The sequence below is a fragment of the Mesoplodon densirostris genome, chromosome 2, assembly GCF_025265405.1.
Source record: "Mesoplodon densirostris isolate mMesDen1 chromosome 2, mMesDen1 primary haplotype, whole genome shotgun sequence".
Classification (NCBI taxonomy): domain Eukaryota; kingdom Metazoa; phylum Chordata; class Mammalia; order Artiodactyla; family Ziphiidae; genus Mesoplodon; species Mesoplodon densirostris.
The window spans coordinates 117,711,404-117,735,011 of NC_082662.1; the positions used below are offsets into that span (position 1 = coordinate 117,711,404).

At 39.9% G+C, this 23,608-nt stretch overlaps 1 protein-coding gene across 1 annotated transcript; it reads left to right on the plus strand.

Annotated features, from left to right (window-relative positions):
• The first annotated feature begins 14,210 nt into the window (after window positions 1-14,210).
• Window positions 14,211-16,983, plus strand: CD1E (CD1e molecule). The gene is given in 5 exon segments (XM_060120369.1): window positions 14,211-14,553; window positions 14,853-15,149; window positions 15,727-15,996; window positions 16,235-16,409; window positions 16,917-16,983. Coding segments are annotated over 5 exon segments (1,152 nt in total).
• Window positions 16,984-23,608: the final 6,625 nt, after the last annotated feature.

Genomic DNA, 23,608 nt, shown 5'->3' on the forward strand with positions numbered 1-23,608 from the left:
ATAGTTTTTTCTCCTCTGCATTGGCACAGCTGGTTATTTCTCCAGGATGCATTAAACTCCAACTCATCTTATAGGGTAGACATGCTTTTCTATGCTTCACTGCACCCTCAGCTACAGGCCAGAGCCTTGATTAGTATGTTTCTTGGAGTGTGGACTATGAATCAGCAGCAGCAGCAGTAACTGTGAGCTTGTTACACAAAGACATTTTCAGGCCCTGCCCTAGACCTATTGAATCAGGAAATCCTGGAATGGGAACTAGAATGCTGTGTTTTAATAAGCCTTTTAGGTTATTTGGATGCACATTTAATTTTAAGAACCCCTCATCTAAAAATTTCTCAAGTTTTGCAGTATTGACACTTTGGGCTGGATAAATCTTTGTTATGGAGTGTTGTCCACTGCATTGTAGGATTTTTAGCAGCATCACTGACCTCTACTCACTAGATGCCAGTAACACCTCCCCAGTTATAATAAGCAATATATCAGTATCTTCAGACATTTCCAAATGTCCTCTAAGGGACATGTCGTCTTTTTAGCATTATTGAGGTATAACTGATGTACAAAAAACTGCACAAATTTAAAGTAGACATCTTGATGAGCTTGGGCATGCATCCATGCATCCATGATACCATCACCACAGCCAGGGTACTAAATATATCCTTCACCTCCAAATATTTCCTGTGTTGCTCTGTGTGTGTTTTTGTTTGGTAAGAACACTTAACATGAGATCTATCCTCTTAGCATAAAGTGCACAATACCATACTGTTAACTATAAGTACTATATTATACAGCAGATCTCTAGAACTTATTCATCTTGCATAACAGAAACTTTATATATCCATTAGGAGACAATTTCCCATTTCTCCCTCCTTCTGTCCCTGGCAACTAGCATCTGATTCTCTGCTTCTATGGATTTGACTATTTTAGATACTTCATATAAGTGGAATCATGCAACATTTGTCCTTCTGTAATTAGCTTCTCTCACTAAGCATAATGTCTTCCAGGATTTATTCATGTTGTTGCATATTGCAGGATCTCCTTCTTTGTAAAGGCTGAATAATATTCCATTGTATGGATATACCGCAATTCTTTATACATTTATCTGAGTAAATGTTTCATGTGTACTTAAAAACTATACATATTTTTCTGTTGGTATATTAAAAAATGTGAGTATGTCAATTGTCTTATTTATTTATTAATTTTCATTTATTCACTTATTTTAACATCTTTATTGGAGTATAATTGCTTTACAATGATGTGTTAGTTTCTGCTTTATAACAAAGTGAATCAGTTATACATACACATATATCCCCTTATCTCTTCCCTCTTGCATCTCCCTCCCTCCCACCTTCCCTATCCCACCCCCCATAGGTGGTTACAAAGCACTGAGCTGATCTCCCTGTGCTATGCGGCTGCTTCTCACTAGCTGTCTATTTTACATTGGGTAGTGTATATATGTCCATGCCACTCTCTCACTTTGTCACAGCTTACACTTCCCTCTCCCTGTATCCTCAAGTCCATTCTCTAGTAGGTCTGCGTCTTTATTCCCTTTTTGCCCCTACGTTCTTCATGACCATTTTTTTTAAGATTCCATATATATGTGTTAGTATACGGTATTTGTTTTTTCCTTTCTGACTTAATTCACTCTGTATGACAGACTCTATGTCCATCCACCTCACTACAAATGGCTCAATTTCGTTTCTTTTTATGGCTGAGTAATATTCCATTGTATATATGTGCCACATCTTCTTTATCCATTCATCTGATGAAGGACACTTAGGTTGTTTCCATGTCCTGGCTATTGTAAATAGAGCTGCAATGATCATTGTGGTACATGACTCTTTTTGAATTATGGTTTTCTCAGGGTATATGCCCAGTAGTGGGATTGCTGGGTCGTATGGTAGTTCTATTTTTAGTTTTTTAAGGAACCTCCATACTGTTCTCCATAGTGGCTGTATCAATATACATTCCCACCAACAGTGCAAGAGGGTTTGCTTTTCTCCACACACCCTCCAGCATTTATTGTAGATTTTTTGATCATGGCCATTCTGACTGGTGTGAGAGGATATGTCATTGTAGTTTTGATTCGCATTTCTCTAATGATAAATGATGTTGAGATTTCTTTCATGTGTTTGTTGGCAATCTGTATATCTTCTTTGGAGAAATGTCTATTTAGGTCTTCTGCCCATTTTTGGATTGGGTTGCTTGTTTTTTGATATTGAGCTGCATGAGCTGGTTGTAAATTTTGGAGATTAATCCTTTGTCAGTTGCTTCATTTGCAAATATTTTCTCCCATTCTGAGGGTTTTCTTTTCATCCTGTTTATGGTTTCCTTTGTTGGGCAAAAGCTTTTAAGTTTCATTAGGTCCCATTTGTTTATTGATTTTTTTATTTCCATTTCACAAGGAGCTGGGTCAAAAAGGATCTTGCTGTGATTTAAGTCATAGCATGTTCTGCCTATGATTTCCTCTAAGAGTTTGACAGTGACTGGCTTTATATTTAGGTCTTTAATCCATTTTGAGTTTATTTTTGTGTATGGTGTTAGGGAGTGTTCTAATTTCATTCTTTTACATGTAGCTGTCCAGTTTTCCCAGCACCACTTATTGAAGAGCTGTCTTTTCTCCACTGTATAGTCTTGCCTCCTTTATCAAAGATAAGATGACCATATGTACGTGGGTTTATCTCTGGGCTTTCTATCCTGTTCCATTGATCTATATTTCTGTTTTGGGGCCAGTTCCATACTGTCTTGATTACCGGAGCTTTGTAGTATAGTCTAATGTCAGGCAGCCTGATTCCTCCAGCTCTGTTTATCTTTTTCAAGATTGCTTTGGCTATTCGGAGTCTTTTGTGTTTCCATGCAAATTGTGAAATTTTTTGTTCTAGTTCTGTGAAAAATACCAGTGGTAGTTTGATAGGGATTGCACTGAATCTGTAGATTGCTTTGGGTAGTATAGTCATTTTCACAATGTTGATTCTTCCAATCCAAGAACATGGTATACCTCTCCATCTATCTGTGTCATCTTTACTGTCTTTCATCAGTGTCTTATAATTTTCTGCATACACGTCTTTTGTCTCCTTAGGTGGGTTTATATCTAGATATTTTATTCTTTTTGTTGCAATGGTAAATGGGAGTTTTCTTAATTTCACTTTCATATTTTTCATCATTAGTGTATAGGAATGCCAGAGATTTCTGTGCATTAATTTTGTATCCTGCTACTTTACCAAATTCATTGATTAACTCTAGTAGTTTTCTGGTAGCATAATTAGGATTCTCTATGTATAGTATCAGGTCATCTGCAAACAATGACAGCTTTACTTCTTCTTTTCCGATTTGGATTACTTTTATTTCTTTTTCTTCTATGATTGCTGTGACAAAAACTTCCAGAACTATGTTGAATAATAGTGGTGAGAGTGGGCAAACTTGTCTTGTTCCTGATCTTAGTGGAAATGGATTCAGTTTTTCACCATTGAGAACGATGTTGTCTGTGGGTTTGTCATATATGTCCTTTATTATGTTGAGGTAATTTCCCTCTATACCTATTTCTGGAGGGCTTTTATCATACATGGGTGTTGAATTTTGTCAAAAGATTTCTCTGCATCTATTGAGATGATCATCAGGTTTCCCTCCTTCAGTTTGTTAATATGGTGTATCACATGGATTGTTTTGCATATATGGAAGAATTCTGGCATCCCTGGGATAAACCCCACTTGATCATGGTGTATGATCCTTTTAATGTGCGGTTGGATTTTGTTTTCTGGTATTTTTTTTTTCATATTTATTTATTTATTTATTTTTTAATTTATTTTTTTTAGTTTCTGCTTTATAACAAAGTGAATCAGTCATACATATACATCTGTTCCCACATCCCTTCCCTCATGCGTCTCCCTCCCTTCCACCCACCCCATCCCACCCCTCCAGGCGGTCACAAAGCACCGAGCTGATCTCCCTGTGCTCTGCAGCTGCTTCCCACTATCTATCTACCTTACATTTGGTACTGTATATATGTCCATGCCTCTCTTTCGCTTTGTCACAGCTTACCCTTCCCCCTCCCCATATCCTCAAGTCCATTCTCAAGTAGGTCTGTGTCTTTATTCCCATTTTACCCCTACGTTCTTCATGACATTTTTTTTAAAATTCCATATATATGTGTTAGCATACGGTATTTGTCTTTCTCTTTCTGACTTACTTCACTCTGTATGACAGACTCTAGGTCTATCCACCTCATTACAAATAGCTCAGTTTCATTTCTTTTTATGGCTGAGTAATATTCCATTGTATATATGTGCCACATCTTCTTTATCCATTCATCCGATGATGGACACTTAGGTTGTTTCCATCTCTGGGCTATTGTGAATAGAGCTGCAATGAACATCTTGGTACATATCTCTTTTTGAATTATGGTTTTCTCAGGGTATATGCCTAGTAGTGGGATTGCTGGGTCAAATGGTAGTTCTATTTGTAGTTTTTTAAGGAACCTCCATACTGTTCTCCATAGTGGCTGTACCAATTCACATTCCCACCAGCAGTGCAAGAGTGTTCCCTTTTTTCCACACCCTCTCCAGCATTTATTGTTTCTAGATTTCTTGATGATGGCCATTCTGACTGGTGTGAGATGATATCTCATTGTAGTTTTGCTTTGCATTTCTCTAATGATTAATGATGTTGAGCATTCTTTCATGTGTTTGTTGGCAGTCTGTATATCTTCTTTGGAGAAATGCCTATTTAAGTCTTCTGCCCATTTTTGGATTGGGTTGTTTGTTTTTTAATTTTTTTTTTTTTTATGTGCTATGCGGGCCTTTCACTGTTGTGGCCTCTCCAATTTTGGAGCACAGGCTCCATACCCATAGGCTCAGTGGCCATGGCTCACAGGCCTAGCCACTCTGCGGCATGTGGGATCTTCCCGGACTGGGACACGAACCCGTGTCCCCTGCATCAGCAGGAGGACTCTCAACCACTGTGCCACCAGGGAAGCCCCCTGTTTGCTAGCATTTTATTGAGGATTTTTGCATCTATATTCATCCGTGATATTGGCCTATAGTTTTCTTTCTTTGTGACGTCTTTGTCTGGTTTTGCTATCAGGGTGATGGTGGCCTCATAGAATGAGTTTGGGAGTGTTCCTCCCTCTGCTCTATTTTGGAAGAGTTTGAGAAGGATAGGTGTTAGCTGTTATCTAAATGTTTGATAGAATTCCCCTCCGAAGCCATTTTGTCCTGGGCTTTTCTTTGTTGGAAGATTTTTAATCACCGTTTCAATTTCAGTGCTTGTGATTGGTCTGTTCATATTTTCTGTTTATTCCTGGTTCAGTCTCAGAAGGTTGTGCATTTCTAAGAATTTATCCATTTTTTCCAGGTTGTCCATTTTATTGGCATAGAGTTACTTGTAGTAATCTTTCATGATCCTTTTTATTTCTGCAGTATCACTTGTAACGTCTCCTTTTTCATTTGTAATTCTATTGATTTGAGTCTTCTGCCTTTTTTTCTTGATGAGTCTGGCTAATGGTTTACCAATTTTGTTTATCTTTTCAAAGAACCAGCTTTTAGCTTTATTGATCTTTGCTATCGTTTCCTTCATTTCTTTTTCATTTATTGCTGATCTGATCTTTATGATTTCTTTCCTTCTGGTAACTTTGGGTTTTTTTTTTTTGTTGTTGTTGTTCTTTCTCTAATTGCTTTAGGTGTAAAGTTAGGTTGTTTATTTGAGATGTTTCTTGTTTCTTAAGGTAGGATTGCATTGCTATAAACTTCCCTCTTAGAACTGCATTTGCTGCATCCCATAGGTTTTGGGTCGTCATGTTTTCATTGTCATTTGTTTCCAGGTATATTTTTATTTCCTCTTTGATTTCTTCAGTGATCTCTTGGTTATTAAGTAATGTATTGTTTAGCCACCATGTGTTTGTATTTTTTACAGATTTTTTTTCCTGTAATTGATATCTAGTCTCATAGCGTTGTGGTTGGAAAAGATACTTGATATGATTTCAATTTTCTTAAATGTACCAAGGCTTGATTTGTGACCCAAGATATAATCTATCCTGGAGAATGTTCCATGAGCAGTTGAGATAAAAGTGTATTCTTTTGTTGTTGGATGGAATGTCCTATAAATATCAATTAAGTTCATCTTGTTTAATGTATCATTTAAGTCTTGTGTTCCCTTATTTATTTTCATTTTGGATGATCTGTTCACTGGTGAAAGTGGGGTGTTAAAGTCCCCTACTATGATTGTGTTATTGTTGATTTCCCTTTTATGGCTGTTAGTATTTGCCTTATGTATTGAGGTTCTCCTATGTTGGGTGTATAAATATTTACAATTGTTATATCTTCTTATTTGATTGATCCCTTGATCATTATGTAGTGTCCTTCTTTGTTTCTTGTAATAGTCTATGTTTTAAAGTCTATTTTTTCTATGAGAACTGCTACTCCAGCCTCTTTTGATTTCCATTTGCATGGAATATCTTTTTCCATCCCCTCACTTTCAGTCTGTTTGTGTCCCTAGGTCTGAAGTGGGTCTCTTGTAGACTGCACATATATGGGTCTTGTTTATGTGTCCATTCAGCCAGTCTATGTCTTTTGGTTGGAGCATTTAATCCATTTACATTTAATTTAATTATCGATATGTATGTTCCTATTACCATTTCCTTAATTGTTTTGTGTTTGTCATTATAGGTCTTACCTTCTCTTATGTTTCCTACCTAGAGATGTTCTTTTAACATTTGTTGTAATGTTGGTTTGGTGGTGCTGAATTCCCTTCGCTTTTGCTCATCTGTAAAAGTTTTAATTTCTCCATCAAATCTGAATGAGATCTTTGCTGGGTAGAGTAATCTTGGTTGTAGGTTTTTCCCCTTCATCACTTTAAATATGTCCTGCCAGTCCCTTCTGGCTCGCAGAGTTTCTGCTGGAAGATCAGCTATTAACCTTATTGGGATTCCCTTGTGTGTTATTTGTTGTTTTTCGCTTGCTGCTTTTAATATTTTTCTTTGAATTTAATTATTGATAGTTTGATTAATATGTGTCTTGGCATGTTTCTCCTTGGATTTATCCTGTATGGGCCGCTCTGTTCTTCCTGGACTTGATTAACTATTTCCTTTCCCATATTAGAGAAGTTTCAAGTATAATCTCTTCAAATATTTTCTCAGTCCCTTTCTTTTTCTCTTCTTCTTCTGGGACCCCTATAATTCGAATGTTGGTGTCTTTAATGTTGTTCCAGAGGTCTCTGAGACTGTCCTCAATTCTTTTCATTGTTTTTTCTTTATTCTGCTCTGCAGTAGTTATTTCCACTATTTTATCTTCAAGGTGACTTATCCATTCTTCCGACTCAGTTATTCTGCCATTGATCCCTTCTAGAGAATTTTAAATTTCATGTATTTTGTTTTTCATCACTGTTTGTTTGTTCTTTATCTCTTCTAAGTCCTTGTTAAACTTTTCTTTTATTTTCTCCATTCTATTTCCAAGATTTTGGATCATCGTTACTATCATTATTCTGAATTCTTTTTCAGGTAGACTGCCTATTTCCTCTTCTTTTGTTAGGTCTGGTGGGCTTTTACCTTGCTCCTTCATCTGCTGTGTATTTCTTTGTCTTCTTATTTTTCTTAATTTACTCTGGTTATGGTCTCCTTTTCACCGGCTGCATGTTCGTAATTCCCGTTGTTTTTGGTGTCTGCCCCCAGTGGCTAAGGTCGGTTAGTGGGTTGTGTAGGCTTCCTGGTGGCGGGGACTAGTGCCTGTGTTCTGGTGGATGAGGCTGGATCTTGTCTTTCTGTTGGGCAGGTCCACGTCTGATGGTGTGTATTGGGGTGTCTGTGGACTTATTATGATTTTAGGCAGCCTCTCTGCTAATGGGTGGTGTTGTGTTCCTGTCTTGCTAGTTGTTTGTCATAGTGAGTCCAGCACTATAGCTTGCTGGTGATTGAGTGGAGCTGGGTCTTGGCGTTGAGAAGCAGATCTCTGGGAGATTTTCACAGTTTGATATTATGTGGAGCTGGGAGGTCTCTTGTGGACTAACGTCCTGAACTTGGCTCTCCCACCTCTAAGGCACAGCCCTGACATCTGGCTGGAGCACCAAAAGCCTGTCATCTGATCAGCTCTGAATAAAAGGGAGAAAAAAAAAAAGAAAGAAAGAAGAAGGTGAAGTAAAATAAAATAAAAAGTCATTAAAATAAAAAATAATTATTAAATTTTTTAAGTAATTAAAAAAGGAAAGAAAGAAGAGAGCAACCAAACCAAAAAACAATTTCACCAATGATAACAAGTGCTAAGAACTATACTAAAAAACAAACAAACAAACAAACAAACAAAAACCAGACAGACAGAACCCTATTACAAATGGTAAAAGCAAAGCTATACAGACAAAATCACACACAGAAGCGTACACATACACACTCACAAAAAGAGAAAAGGGGAAAAAATATATATATCATTGCTCCCGAAGTCTACCTCCTCAATTTGGGATGACTTGTTGTCTATTCAGGTATTCCACAGATGCAGGGTACATAAAGTTGATTGTGGAAATGTAATCCGCTGTTCCTGAAGCTGCTGGGAGAAATTTCCCTTTCTCTTCTTTGTTCCACAGCTCCTGGGATTCAGCTTTGGATTTGGCCCTGCCTCTGCGTGTAGGTCGCTTGAAGGCGTCTGTTCTTCACTCAGACAGGAGAGGGTTAAAGGAGCAGCTTATTCGGGGGCCCAGGCTCACTCAGGCCAGGGGGAGGGAGGGGTATGAATGTGGGTCGAGCCTGCAGCGGCAGAGGCCAGCGTGAAGTTGCAACAGCCTGAGGCATGCCGTGTGTTCTCCCGGGGCAATTGTCCCTGGATCATGGGACTCTGGCAGTGGCGGGCTGCACAGGCTCCTGGGAGGGGAGGTGTTGATAGTGATCTGTGCTTGCACACAGGCTTCTTGGTGGCTGTAGCAGCAGTCTCAGTATCTCATGCCCGTGTCTGGGGTCCGCGCTGATCGCCACGGCTCGCGCCTGTCTCTGGATATCCTTTAAGTGCTGCTCTTAATCCCCTCTCCTCGTGCACCAGGAAACAAAAAGAGGCAGCTCCAGACATTTTCCTGGACTCCCTCCCGGGCTAACCGTGGTGCACTAACCTCCTTCAGGCTGTGTTCACGCAACCAACCCCAGTCCTCTCCCTGGGATCTGACCTCCGAAGCCAGAACTTCAGCTCCCAGCCCCCACCCATCCCTGCGGGTGAGCAGACAAGCCTCTCTGGCTGGTGAGTGCTGGTCAGCACTGATCCTCTGTGCGGGAATCTCTCCGCTTTGCCCTGCGCACCCCTGTTGCTGCGCTCTCCTCCGTGGCTCTGTAGCTTCCCCACTCCACCACCCGCAGTCTCCGCCCACAAAGGGCCTTCCTAGTGTGTGGAAACCTTTCCTCCTTCACAGCTCCCTCCCACTGCTGTAGGTCCCGTCCCTTTTCTTTTGTCTCTCTCTCTTTTTTTTTTTTTTTTTTCTAAATCAAGTTAACCACCTTCAGCACGGAAGCTTCTGATGTTCATGGCTTTCCCTGCCCTAGTAGAACTGCATTGAAGGTACTGGGCATGGGAAAAAGATGGGAGAAGCCCGGGTTATAACCACAGCTGTGCTTACTCCAGGTTCAAGAGTTTTTCTAGAGTAAACACTTCTCAATTTGTTGTATAACTTTGATCCATTTCCAGAGACTCAGTATGGTTGTTTTTGAAAATGTTGTCCAGTTTTATGATTGTTTTGGGGGAGAGGGTTAGCCAAGCTTGTCAACCCACCATTCTGGAAGTTCCCCATACTAGAGAAATTAGGGGGTCTGAACTGGTGCAGCACCTCTTAGACTTCATGGTATTAGGATGCATTCTGATTATTCCCACTTACCTAAGGCGGTTTGGTGTTATGCACAGAAGCAAAAAACTTCAACAGAGACCTAGCTGGATGTTTAAAAGAGCTTTGGTTGTACAGCAGAAATTAACACAACGTTGTAAATGAACTATACTTCAATTAAAAAAAAAGCTTTGGAGGCCTCCTGAGTGGTGGTGGGTATAGCATAAGTGAAGTATTCAAGCTTTAGCTCACATCTGCTTAACATGGGGGTGGGGGAAGAAGTCCCTATGTTAACCAGACATTACATAAAAAGCTGTTATTCTGAAAGTGTTGGCTGACCAGCACATAGGAATCTGGCACTTCAGTGAATTGATAGAACAAGGAGCTCTGACACATTCATTACTGAGTTTGAGACTTGCATATGCTGTAGACTACAATGAGTGATTATCAGAAGAAGAGCCATCTGAATATGTTACCTAGATGTAAACATGGTACAACGTTTACTAGTGTACACTCTGGGATTCAGTGCATAATCACATCCAATTTTTTTTGTCCATTTTTCAGGAAAAGATATATTGATATTTAAATCAGAGAAGTAGATTTTAATGATATTTGAGAAATTTTGTGTTATGAAATACATGTGAATTGTGGCCTTTTAGTTTCTCAGATGGGATATAATCCCTCTATGTACTGGGTCTTTGCATGTACTGTGGTCTCTTTCCCAGGTTAATGCCTGTTCTTCCCTCAGAATGCAGGTGTGTTGTCACTTTCTGGGAATCCTCCCTTGATCTCCCTGACTTCGTCCATTTTTCTTATCATTTCTTACCATAGCACTGTGTACTTCTAAATTCATTGTTTATGAGAGCTGTGCTTATCTATTCATCTGTATTCACACTAAGCTCCACCAGGACAAGACTATATCCCTTCATCCTTACTCTTTTCTTGCTCTACCATTATATTTTCAGCTCTTAGTAAAATGCCTGGCATATAGCTAAGTTCTCAATAAATATTTAATGAGTAAAGGAAAGAATGAATAAATAAACAAATTCAAGAGATTTGAACATTTTCTATGACACAGATAATATTTATTAAATTTAACTTAAAAGTATAATTTGAAAGAGCGGGACAGATTTACAGTTGTCTACACTTCTTTCTATGGTACCATGTGCTTGGCAGGTTCTGTGTTATCCATAACACCTCCTTGCAACAACCCATGTGCCGTGAAACACCTGAATACCTCCCACTGGAGCCTTAATCCACCATGACCCAATCTGAACTGTGCATCTCCATGCCATCCTTCCCAAGCTTGTGCTGTGTACCTTCCTGAATGGCCCCACTTTATCTCCTCCTGGTCATACTTCTTTGTTTGATTACTCCTGATGACCTTCAAGCTATCTTTTGTTATTTCCACACCTCTCCATTCTCACTGCTACTACCTTTGTCCAGATCACTAAAGCCATCATCCATCGTAGTCTCATCACTCTCTGGTACAATCTCCAGTGAATCTCCTTGGGATTTAGGGAATTTCCCTAAATGGCATTTTAACCACAAAACTCTCATGTTTAAAATCCTTCACTTGCAAGAAAAATGAGACTGTTCTTCAGTATGGCTCACATATCAGGTCTTACCAGCATCTCCTGCTATGTCTCTTTTCTTTTCTCTGGTCCTTAAGCTCTAAAATCCACTTTTCTCCTATGATACGTTTCTACACATCTTCCACCTGTTTTAGCACTAACTTTCTAGCATGTTTTACCTTGTGGTAAGGCAAATACTCCCTTCATTATTCTTTAGCTAAAAGAGGTAGGATCCTAGGATCCTATGCTTTAATTTTTTCAGATAAAGTTGAAAATAAATGTTTCAAATCTACCTGAACTTTCTGTAGAATTAGGTGGCTGCTACTCAAAATATACCCTTGCCCTCCTCTGCATTTTTTTAAATTAGTTTCTGCTTTATAACAAAGTGAATTAGTCATACATATACATCTGTTCCCACATCCCTTCCCTCATGCATCTCCCTCCCTCCCACCCTCCCCATCCCACCTCTCCAGGCGGTCACAAAGCACCGAGCTGATCTCCCTGTGCTCTGTGGCTGCTTCCCGCTGTGACAAAGCAAAAGAGAGGCATGGACATATATACACTACCAAACGTAAGGTAGATAGATAGCGGGAAGCCTCCTCTGCATTTTTGTGCAGGTGATGCAACTGATTCTTCAGTTTGTAGCATGAACAAAGGAGGTGGTATTGGAGGTCTAGTTGCCCTAGTCCCTGATCTGCTTCTCCTGCAAATACACTGCCTGTTTTCAGGTTGGAATATCTCCCTAGGCAAACATATCACTCTGCTAATGGAGAAGTTCTTGGGTTATTGCCATATGACAAAATGTCTTGCAGCCTGAAACTCAGTAAAACCAGTGGTAATAAATAATCTACTTAATTACCATCATATTTTGTATGTTTTCATTTATATTTATAGTATTTGCAGGCATCCTTTTCTATTAGTATTATTTTCCTTCTGCATATGATTTGGGCTGTGGATTTTGAAGCCATTTCATCTGCTTTCATTTTTGAAGGGCTTCTTTAAAATTTCTCTTCAGCAGTTGGATCCCTTCATTGTTTTCCAGCATGATAATGGATTCATTTATCTTTTATTAGCACACATTTTTAAACATTTTAATTGTTTTAGAGGTATGAACTAAATGTGCTCTCTGCCACCTTGATTTAAGGTAGCTTTCTATAAACATCATAATTGAAATGATTTTTCTAATTGACTCCATTTTATATTGTGCTCTTATGGTCTATATAATATGATTTGAATTTGACAGTAATCCTTATTTCTCTCCTTTCTTTTCATCTCCCTTCCCAGGTTTTGATGAATTAATATGGAATTTAATTCTTTGACTATTATTAATTTTTTTCTGAAATATTAAACAAATGTGTTAAATTTTACAAGTTCATTTTAAATGCTTATTTAGAGTTAACTATATATTTTATGAATCATTTTATACCAGTATCATTTCTTGAGTTCTTTATTGAAGCAATTTTTTGGTTTTACTCAGGTAATTCCTTTCATAAAGGGAGTTATGTGGCATATTGTTTGACTTTTTGAGTTCAAATATGGATTAATTTTGCCCTCATGGGAGAGTGAAACTTTGCCTGAATGAAGAAATTTAGAATTATCTCATTACCTCAGAGTTCTGAAGTATTTCTCTACAGTATTGCATATGAAATATCTGAAGCCTGTGTCATTCTCTTCTTTGTAAGTAGCCAGTATATATATCTGAAACTTTGTGGGATTTTTTTTTTTTGTCTTTAGAATTCAGAAACAATAGCAGGATGAGACTGAGTGTGGATCTTTTTCAACAATTCTGATCACTATTCTGTGGGCTTTCTCTATAATAAAAGTAGAAGTTTTACGTTGGGTTTTGTTTTGTTTTCGCTAAAAATTTTCTCTCTGAAACCTTAGTGTCTGGCAAATTTCTTGGCACCCAGTGGGCATTAACTAATGTCACAAACAAAGGTATGGTGTTTCAACTGCCTTGAGGCTGCCACAGCAAACATCAATGAAAGGAACCAAAATAAACTTTCAACTCAGTAATTAACTCTCCCGTGCACACTCCAGTTCCCTAGATTCACTTTCCCGCCTCCAGTGGAACTCCTCTCTAGTCAGTGACCACCAACAGGACACCAGTGCTCCCAGGCCATGAACTGTGAGGGGAAGGCTGCCTGCCCACCCCTCATACACAGAGTGAAGCTTGCCCACTGACCTGTAGACACACTCAACTCATTTGGTGTAGGGGCGGGGATCCAAGACCCCTGTATACTGCCCACAGACCTATTCACACAACATGAATGGAAATCCACCTGCCTGCCAGCTCACCACTTCCAGGTTAAATCTGGAAGGGTCATAGACCCTTCAACAGTGACAACAGTGACAACTGGTCTGAGTGGGGAAACTGAGCAAAAGGGCATTTTCTATAGATTATCTGATAACCTGTACTGTCATTGTTGTTTATTTTCCATTATGGATTATGACATTTGCCTGTGGATTGTACCACTACACTCAAAATGCCTAGTGTCTTCTGATAATGATTTTGAGAAGAGCAGAATGAAGGGACAGAGGGGAACTGAGGGGGGACAGGGAGAACAAGCAGGACAAGTGAGAGGAGTGAGTATGGACTCCAGAGGGAAAACAATGGGTCAGTAGAGGAAGACAGGGAAGACCAAGAAGAGGGGGAAAGGGAGCCAGGCAGCAGACAGGAGGAGGAGACCACAGAGGGATGAGCGGTGGGGAGACTGCTGGAAAGGCCACTGGTCATCACTGATCACCTTCCATCACTTCTTCTCACAGAAGAGGACATTGAGAACCCAAGTGTGGACTTGATTTCTCTAAGACTAGAAGACACTAAAATTTCCAGCCAGACCACAGACAGCAGCCTTCATCATGAGCCAGGACTGGGTGGGTCAGGAGGTTGCAGGCAAGAGCAAGAAGAAAATTTGGACTGGACAGTGTGAGAAATGGAGGAGAAATGAGAGACTGTGTGGGAGGCCTGTGACTGCCGGAGGCTGTAAGGTTTCTCCGGCAGGGAAGTGGGCAGAGGGAGAGGTTTGTGTGTTGGTGTGCCAAAGGAAGTCAGGTGAGAGGGCAAGAGGGTTGAGAGGGGACCTGTGTCTGATTCCGAGGGCAGCTTGCTTGCGGAGGCATCCTTCACCTAACAGAGCTTCAATGTTTCTGCTGCTGCCTCTGCTCTTCAAGGGACTTCTCTGCCATGGGGCAAGCACAGTGGGTAAGCTGATCCCAGGGTGGAAAGATACCTGTGGTTGTGCACTGAAGGATGGAGAAGTTCTGGGGAGGACCTAGGGTAAGGGGGAGCAATGCTCCTACAGAATGCCCTTGGAGTCTGCCCACCAGGCTAGTTCCAGGCAAAGTATCCTTGGCTATAGTCTCAGTTAATGTCTCTGATTTTGGAGTGAGGATGCTGGCCCGGGGGAGGGGGTGTGGGAATATGTGCAACCTGTTTAACCATATCCATAAAGAGCCCCTTTATGGGGCTCTCTTCTCCTGTCCTTTCATTCCCTCTCTCAGCTCCACAGGTCTTAGGACCCCGTCATTCGTCCGCAGAAGAGCCCCTCTCCTTCCATGTGCTCCAGATCTCCTCCTTTGCCAATCGCAGCTGGACACACACCCAGGGCTCAGGCTGGCTGGGTGAGGTGCAGACTCATGGCTGGGACATTGTCTTGGGCACCATCCACTTTCTGAGGCCTTGGTCCCAGTGTAACTTCAGCAAGGAGGAGCTGAAGGACATCCAGGCGTTCCTGCAGTTGTACATCCATAGTTTCCCTTGGGAAGTGCAGGCCTTTGCCAGTCAGTTTCAGTTTCAATGTGAGTTCTTTGTTCCAAGCTCATATTTGCCGGAGGGCTCCGACCATCTTCTAAAGGGTAGATGGCTTATGTACCCTGACCGTCATCCAAACTTCCTGACCTTGTACTTGTCCCCCTTTGGTCACTCTCTTCTCTGCTGCACCCTTCACCACCATCCTCACTCTATCCTCCTCTTCTACCCCCATATACACAGGTTTCACACCCCTGAAAATACCCTCATATTCTAGACCTTGAATAGTTGTCTCTTCTTGATCTTCTGCCCAGCACTCCTGGTCAGCCTTTCCCAACCAGGATTCTGCCTTCCTTTCTTCCTGGCCTGAGTGTTTACAGGATTCAGCCTGTACCTAACCACTCCCCAGTCTGCTCTTCCAGACCATCTTCTGATTCTCTAACAGTCTTCCCATCTAGCTCTTCCCCTTCATTATTTTAAACTACCTTTATTATCTCAACATTTTATTCCCACACATTTACTTCTTTTTTCCTGCCCCATCTCTAGTTTTCCATGTGATCCCCCAGCAAGTTTTTTTTTCCCTGTAATTCTTTCCATACTGATTCTCTCTTTCTTGTCCACCCACAGACCCCTTTGAGCTCCAGGTATCATTTGGCTGTCCTGGGAAGGCCTAAGAAAGCTTCTTAAATGGGGCATATCAAGGATCAGATTTCCTGAGTTTCCAAGAAAATTCCTGGAAGCCATCTCCAGGAGCAGGGAGTCGAGCTCAGAATGTCTGTAAGGTGCTCAACCACTACAAATTTATTAAAGAAATCATTCAGAGCCTTCTCAGTGACATCTACCCTCGCTTTCTGGCAGGCCTCCTTGAAGCAGGGAAGTCAGAACTGCAGCAACAAGGTGAGCCCAACTCTCTCTCCCCTCTTATTTCTAGTGTTTCAACTCTTGTATTTGAGTTTTCTACCCTTTATCAACTTTTTGAATTACATAATAAGCCAGAGGGTGAAAAGTATGGGTTTAGAATTGTTTCCTAGAAAAGAGAAAGAAGTGATTACTCAAACTGCAAAGGGACCCTAAGTCACTGAGTTGTGGCCTAGGGTACGCTCCTAAATTCCACTTCTCCTCATCTCCTTTCTAGTGAAGCCAGAGGCTTGGGTGTCCAAAGGCCCCAGTCCTGGGCCTGGTCGTCTGTTGCTGATGTGCCACGTCTCTGGCTTTCATCCAAAACCCATGTGGGTGATGTGGATGAGGGGTGAGCAGAAGCAGCCAGGCACTCGGCAAGGTGATGTCCTGCCCAATGATGATGGGACTTGGTATCTCCAAGTAACCCTGGACGTGGTGTCTGTGGAGGCGGCCAGCCTGAGTTGCCGAGTGAAGCACAGCAGTCTAGGAGGCCAGGACCTAATCATCCGTTGGGGTGAGAAAGAACTGGGGCCCAGCTGAGAGGTGGTAGTCTTCTCATAGACCAAGGGCTAATGAGTGAGGAGCTTAGGAAGTGGCTAGGATGCTATGCACAAGAGGATACAGGTGGGGGAATCCAAGTAAAGAAGGATGGAGCATGACAGCAGTTAAATTTCAAGAAAATGCAAGTAGAGGATTAGAGGTACTAAAGAGAAAAGAAAGAAGGACCTATTGATTTGGTGAAAGAGATAGGGAGTGGGCAGAGCAGGGACATAGACTCAAGAGGAATTGAAATGAGAGTCCTAGAAAAGACAGAGGAAAGCTCTGGGGAGGTGCCACTATTGTGAAATGAGAAGCATTAACCGTGGTAGAATAGAGAGTACTTTATAGATTGACTTCCTTATTTTATCCCCAACTAGGTGGATACTCCTTCCTCCTGATATGAATCTGTTTGATGGTAATAATTTCCCTGGTCATGTTGGTTAGAGTTGACTCATCATTTAAAAAACAGAAGTGAGTCTTTTCTTGTTTTGGCTCTTCAGCTTCTTATCAACTCATTCATCTTTCCTCTATTTTCTTTTTTCCTTTCCCCTTTCTCTCTGATTTCCCTTATTTGAGATCAAGATCCCCTTTTCCCCCACAGCTCAAATCAGAACCTCCTCTCTGCCCATGTCTCCCACTCTGCCTTTCCCACAGGAGTCGATACCCAAGACCCCAGGGGTTCAGGACATCAGCTCTGCTTGGCACAGGAATCATGGACCAAAAACAGACTCTTAAAGAAATGGAAAGCCAACTCTGGCGTCATTAACTTTACCTTCCACATAAAATCCCTTTCTGCTTTTGTTTAAACATGACTCATAGCTATAAACAAAGCATGATTTTGTTAAAGCAGCTTGTTCTGGTAGAAATCCTCATCCCTTTGGAAATCTGTTTTTCCCTATCTTCCAGCAATGTCTTTCTGCTTTTGGCCACTCCTTCATCACTACTGATCCTTCAAACTCTAATTCAGATGCCTCTTTCTTTGTTTTGTTTTGTTTTTGCGGTACGCGGGCCTCTCACTGTTGTGGCCTCTCCCGTTGTGGAGCACAGGCTCTGGACGCGCAGGCTCAGCGGCCATGGCTCACGGGCCCAGCCGCTCCGCGGCATGTGGGATCTTCCCGGACTGGGGCACGAACCCGTGTCCCCTGCATCGGCAGGCGGACTCTCAACCACTGAGCCACCAGGGAAGCCCAGATGCCTCTTTCTTAAGAGCTTCCCTGGATCACCCAGTTGATGGATCTTCTCTATGCCCCAAATTGAACTGTTCTTCCTAAATACACTCATCTCTTCCTACTCCAAACAGTAATTTTTATGTTTTTGTGCTTTTTTCTCAGTTGCTTGAAGGCAAGATTTACGTGTTTGTATTTGTGTCCATGACCAAAAGCCTTACCTGGACCAGGGCCAGCTTCATGAGCAGGTGACCTGTGCAGTTGTTGCCATCTTGAAATCATTTTTGAAGGAGAGATACTGCTTTTTTTTTTTTTTTTTTCTTGTGGTATGCGGGCCTCTCACTGTTGTGGCCTCTCCCGTTGCGGAGTACAGGCTCCAGACACGCAGGCTCAGCGGCCATGGCCCACGGGCCCAGCCGCTCCGTGGCATGTGGGCTCTTCCCAGACCGGGGCGCGAACCCGTGTCCCCTGCATCGGCAGGCGGACTCTCAACCACTGCGCCACCAGGGAAGCCCGATACTGCCTTTTTATTTTATACTGGTCCCACAAATTGTGTAGCTTGTTTGGCTTGAAAGGGATATTTCTCAATAAATGCTGACTGAAATAAATGTATTGTCAAATAAAGTGTCTTAATCCCTTTCCTCTTTGGCATCTTTGCATCATTTGTTTATGTTCTTATTAAAACTCATTCTCTCTCCCTTTGTCTCTCATCAGAGGTGAAGGAGACAGGTATGTACTTCAGACTTCATAGCCATTGGGAGATTCGTTCATCTTCAGAGATACTTAAAGAAAATAGTAACACATTAGAGTGTCTCCTGTCAAAGAGACGATGGGGTTGGACTAACATTCCTGATTCTTTGAGATTGTGTGTTACTATATGTGTCTTTGTGGATACACATATTCAGGGGATAAATTCATATTTGGGGAAATTAGGAAGAGAACATGGGAATTGAGGATAATTTTCATGGGCAGAGCCAAGCAATGAAGGAATAGATTGATCAGATGCCAGCTAGTTGTATGTTTACTGTTCTTTATTATTTTGATTTATGATTATCATTATTACTTATACTTTGTTGTCTTCTTAATTTTTTAATATGGATTTAAAAATTATCCAATGGCTTTAATTGAGATCCCTTTGACTGAATCTGTTGGAGAGCAGGAAGCTGTTAAAGTGCAGTGTTCATACCGATGTCCAGGTGACATCTTCCCTTAAATGGGATAATTGAGCAGATTGTATAGATTGATTAGCGGGAATTTAATATTCCCTATGGGATATTTCAAGTGAACAGATGGGGTTCTACAGTCACTTATCTAGGCTGTACTCTCACACATGAACAAAGTAATGAGGCCAGCGCTTTCCCTATCAAGAGTTCATCATCTACTGAATGCCATGTTCAGACAGCCTGTCTAGGGGCAGGCCACCAGAGTCCAGAGAGGAAGGCAGAATTTTAAGGGCTTTTGGAACAATAAATAAAGTCTATATAAGTACCACGCGCTAACCGATTGCGCCACTGGAGCTCCTCTTAACAACTTTTCCTTCAGTTTCAGTTGGTTGGCCAAATTAGCTAGTTAGGCCCTAGCAGCAAATGAAATCATATAAGTTGCAAAGAAGTCACATAAACTCAATTTGAACTCAACATGTTAAAAGACCTAAAAAGTATTCTCAATCTCTGTCACTATTAAAAGTGACCCAAACACTATTGGCAGCATATTTGTTTACCACTAAAATGTTATGTGTCACAGAACCCGGACTCTACATTTAAAGAAATTCCTTTAAATGTAGTTGTCAATGTATAAATTACTTTAGGGGAGGTAGTTGTTTCCATTTTCTGTCAAGAAATATCTAGGCTACCAGTATTTTTCAACTGAAGAACAGCAATGATTCTCAAAATATGAAATAAAGTATTTAGTTACAAAGCAAAAGATGTGTGAATGTTATAGCATATGTTTAATTTTTATTGCTTTTATTAAGTAGCAGTGTTACGTACATACCACACATTCTATTATTATACTTTCATTTGTATGCGTGGCTATTTGTGTAAGCAGGCAAGACTAAACAGAGGAAATAAGCCAGGTAATCACGGAAAAAGTACACATTGAATCAAATATAGGAAAGATTGTTTACCGGAAATCATCATCTAATAATAACCAGGTGAAAAAGGGGTCTTACAGTTAATCATCATAGATGGTTACACATAATAGCAGAACACAATGTTCAAAAGTGTGTTCCAACATGATGAATTAGCCAAATATTTTAGAAAGAAGAACTATGCAAATTAAATATTCATATCCTAAAACACATATATTTTAGATGTCTCTACTAATTATATTAAATACATTGTGTAATAATGTAATGAATAATATACAATCTAATGGACTAAGTAAACACAACATAATGATAGTATAATTGCTCAGGTAATGTCAGCTTCTCACAAGATGAAAAATGATAATTTCTGGAAAGACATCATGTTTAAAATTTTTTTAAAAAATATATAGAAGATATAGACTTAAAAAGTCCATGGAACAATACTTAGAATTTTATTCTTGTCACCTGAGAAACTGGGTTTGCCTCTTGGTGGGTGTTGAGCCAAAAGAAACAAACAAGCCAAAGATTGGGAAAAGGAAGTATTCATTACTTGCAGGAAGTAAGGAGGACACCAGGGATCTTTCCCAAAGCAGCGTCTCCCTGAACAGCAAAATTGGGGAAGTTTTAAACTAAGAGTACATGTACATTCGTAAACGGACTTGGGCAATTGAGAGTCCAAGCTCTAGTTGATTGTAGTCAAGAGGGTTAGAAAAGGTCAACATCATCCTCCCTTAGGTTCCAGTTGATCTGGTGGTTGAGGGGGGTTTAAATTCTGCAAAACAGAAACACAGCTGGGAATCTTTACAACTGGTGTGATACTTTGCTATTGTTGCTTCTCTTACCTGGTAACAATTTGTTCTTTTTTTCCCTTAAGATCATTATTACTGAGACCTGTTCAAGGACAAGCATTGTGGCCAGGCTTAGATCACAAAATGGCTTAGGCCAAAAATGGCTTCTCTTACGTCAAGAAAGCCATGCCTGGTTCTCTTTCTCTGGGGACCCCCTACCTTATCTGCTTACATTCTCAAATATACTCAGCTGAATCTTCATTACTTTCATCCATATCCTTATTCATATAAACTCCCATTAAGTTTTCACCTAGGGTTTACCTTCCTAGTGTTTCATTGATTTTTACAAATTTCACATATTCTAGGCTTTATAATTAGTTGTATATTTAATGCCTGCATGTATAGAAGGATTGTGAGGGTTTAATGTTTGAGTATATTCAAGTTTTATTACTGAAATGACTTTAAGCCAGTGAAAATTTTAGTGAGTTTTCCCATTGACACACAAAAGCCTCACTGGACCTGAAAAATCTACATCAACAGGTTCAGATTCAAATTCTGAGATCCCAGGTGTGCAGACATTAGGTCAGAAGAAAAAATAAATAAATGAAGCAAATGATAGAGATACCACTTTGTCTAAAGTTGAAATAACATGTTTTCACCCCCCAACAACTAACATGAAAGCATAAAACTGTGTCAAACAGAGATCTGAGAGAACACAAGATCTGATTTTCCACATTGCCAGAGGATTTCCCCCCTGCCAAGCTGTAAGCAAGGCTGATGACTGAGTTCACCCATTTCTTACTTGGGGGATGATTTATTTTTTGACACAGAGAAGAGTTTTGGTAGGAATGAGCTATGATGTTGTCATTTTAGAGAGGTAACTGGGTCTGATGTAGAGAATGGATTTAAGAGGTCAATAAAGAGATATTTTCAGTGATTCCTCTGTAAATTGAGAAAGAACTGAACTAAAGCAAGGAGAGAAGATTAATCCTGGCTGCACAATCTAACCTAAATGAGAAGTTAAACAACACATCACTGGAGAAAAAAAAAAAAAAAAAAAGAAACCAGTCTGTATCAAGACAAAGAAGAGTTACTTTCTATGGACTTTACCTTCACACTTCCTTGAAACTTGCTGGAAGTTTTGTCAATAGTTGCAACATAGTCCCAGCAGTCTCTGTGATGGAATTTAGGTGGTGCTCACAGCCTGTATTAGGCCCACAGTAAAGTGTGCCTCAGGACTATCTTTATGGGATTAGCACTATTGAAAAAAATTGTCTTTAGAGGCCCTAGGATAACAGGCTTGAAAGTATCAATAGAAGCAAGAGAAAGTTAAAGATGACTAGGGATTTTTTCTGGTTAAGAAAATAGAGAGGGTAATAGAAAATTTTCCAATTACTTCAGTTTAAGCATTGCTTATGATAAAGAAGATGGCCCCTATTCTTCAGGAAAGTAAGAAGAGTTTCACTAGAAAAGTGATAACATTTAATAAATAACCTGTTGGTAATAAATGCATCTGAGGAAAATGGGAGAAGAACTAAAGACATTTTAAGTATTTCAGCTAGAAATTAAGGAATATAAAACATCAAAAGAGAACTGGTTAAAGTAATTAATATTATTGTAAATGTCTACCTTTGTCAAATATATGACAAAATTTTAGTTTTTTTTTCCAAGAAAGAGGTTGTATCCACAATTTAAAAATGATCACCCCCCAATAAATGGGTCCCAGGGCATGGACTCTTAGTGTCTGAATTAACCTTTCAGTTACGTGGAGTTTTCTTCTAAATAAATTTTCAGTTCATGAGATGTTTCCTATTAACTTAAGCTGAAAGCATAATATCTATCTCTATTAATTAACCTGCCTGAAATTATATGTCTGAAAGGCCCTATGGAAGAAATGTAACTCATAGGAACAGAAAGTAGGATGGTGGTTGTCAGGGGCTAGAGGGTGAGGGAAGTGGGGAGTTTCTGTTCAATGAGTATAAAGTTTCATTTATGCAAGATCAAAAATTTCTAGGAATCTGCTGTACAGCATTTATAGTTAGCAATACTGTACTGTACCCTTAAAAATTTGTCACAAGGTTAAATCTCATGGTATGTGTTTTTTTAATCAAAAATTTAAAAAACAGACACATGCATAGAAGGTGTCTATAAAAGTTCATATTGTTTGTTGCATCAGGGTAGTGTTATTGCAGTGAATTACATGTGTTCACCACACTGCAGTGCATATAATACACTATGTAGAGACACAAGAATGAAAGGTGTTTCTAAGAGTCATAGCTGTGCATATGAATCAGGACTGTCCTATTTCAATGGAAGATGTGTTCATTATATTGTGATGTATGTAATAAACTATGTGAAAACACATGTTTAAAGAAAGGATACCAATGGTTATGGAGCAGGATTTGGGATGCTTTTTCTTTTCTTTCCTTTTCTTTTTTTGAGTTAATTTGGTCCTAAATGGTTTTTGAGTATAAAGGCTTATTTGATAAAAATGTGTGAAACTTGACTTCAGACTAATTTTTAGTGAGAGCCAATTGTACTTACAAAATATTTTATTACCATTCACAGACATGCTTAATATTTTATTTTATGTTTTATTTTGTTCTGCTATTAATCACAAAACGACCAGATGAGTAGAATAGTTCATGTGGGGAGTGTGTATATAAGGAGAAAACATTATTTTTCTTTAGATTTTAATTTATATTTTATTGTGGCAACATTGTTTTATAATGCATGTTTAATATTTCACCACTAAGATGGCTCTGTGTGTGTGTGTGTGTGTGTGTGTGTGTGTGTTTATTTAAAATTAGGGGAGGCTGAATGTCCAAGATGACAACTAACAGGAATTTGCCAGGAATTTTTTGAGTGTGAAAATAAGTTTTAGAAAACGCGCCTGTGATTGTGAGGATGAGGCATGAGGCAGCCTTAAAAAAGGCATGGAAGTGTCATTTCTTCCTAAAATCTATTTTGTCGCACACACAAACAAACAAACAAAACCCTGGGAACGTGAGACCAGTGGGCCTTAAACA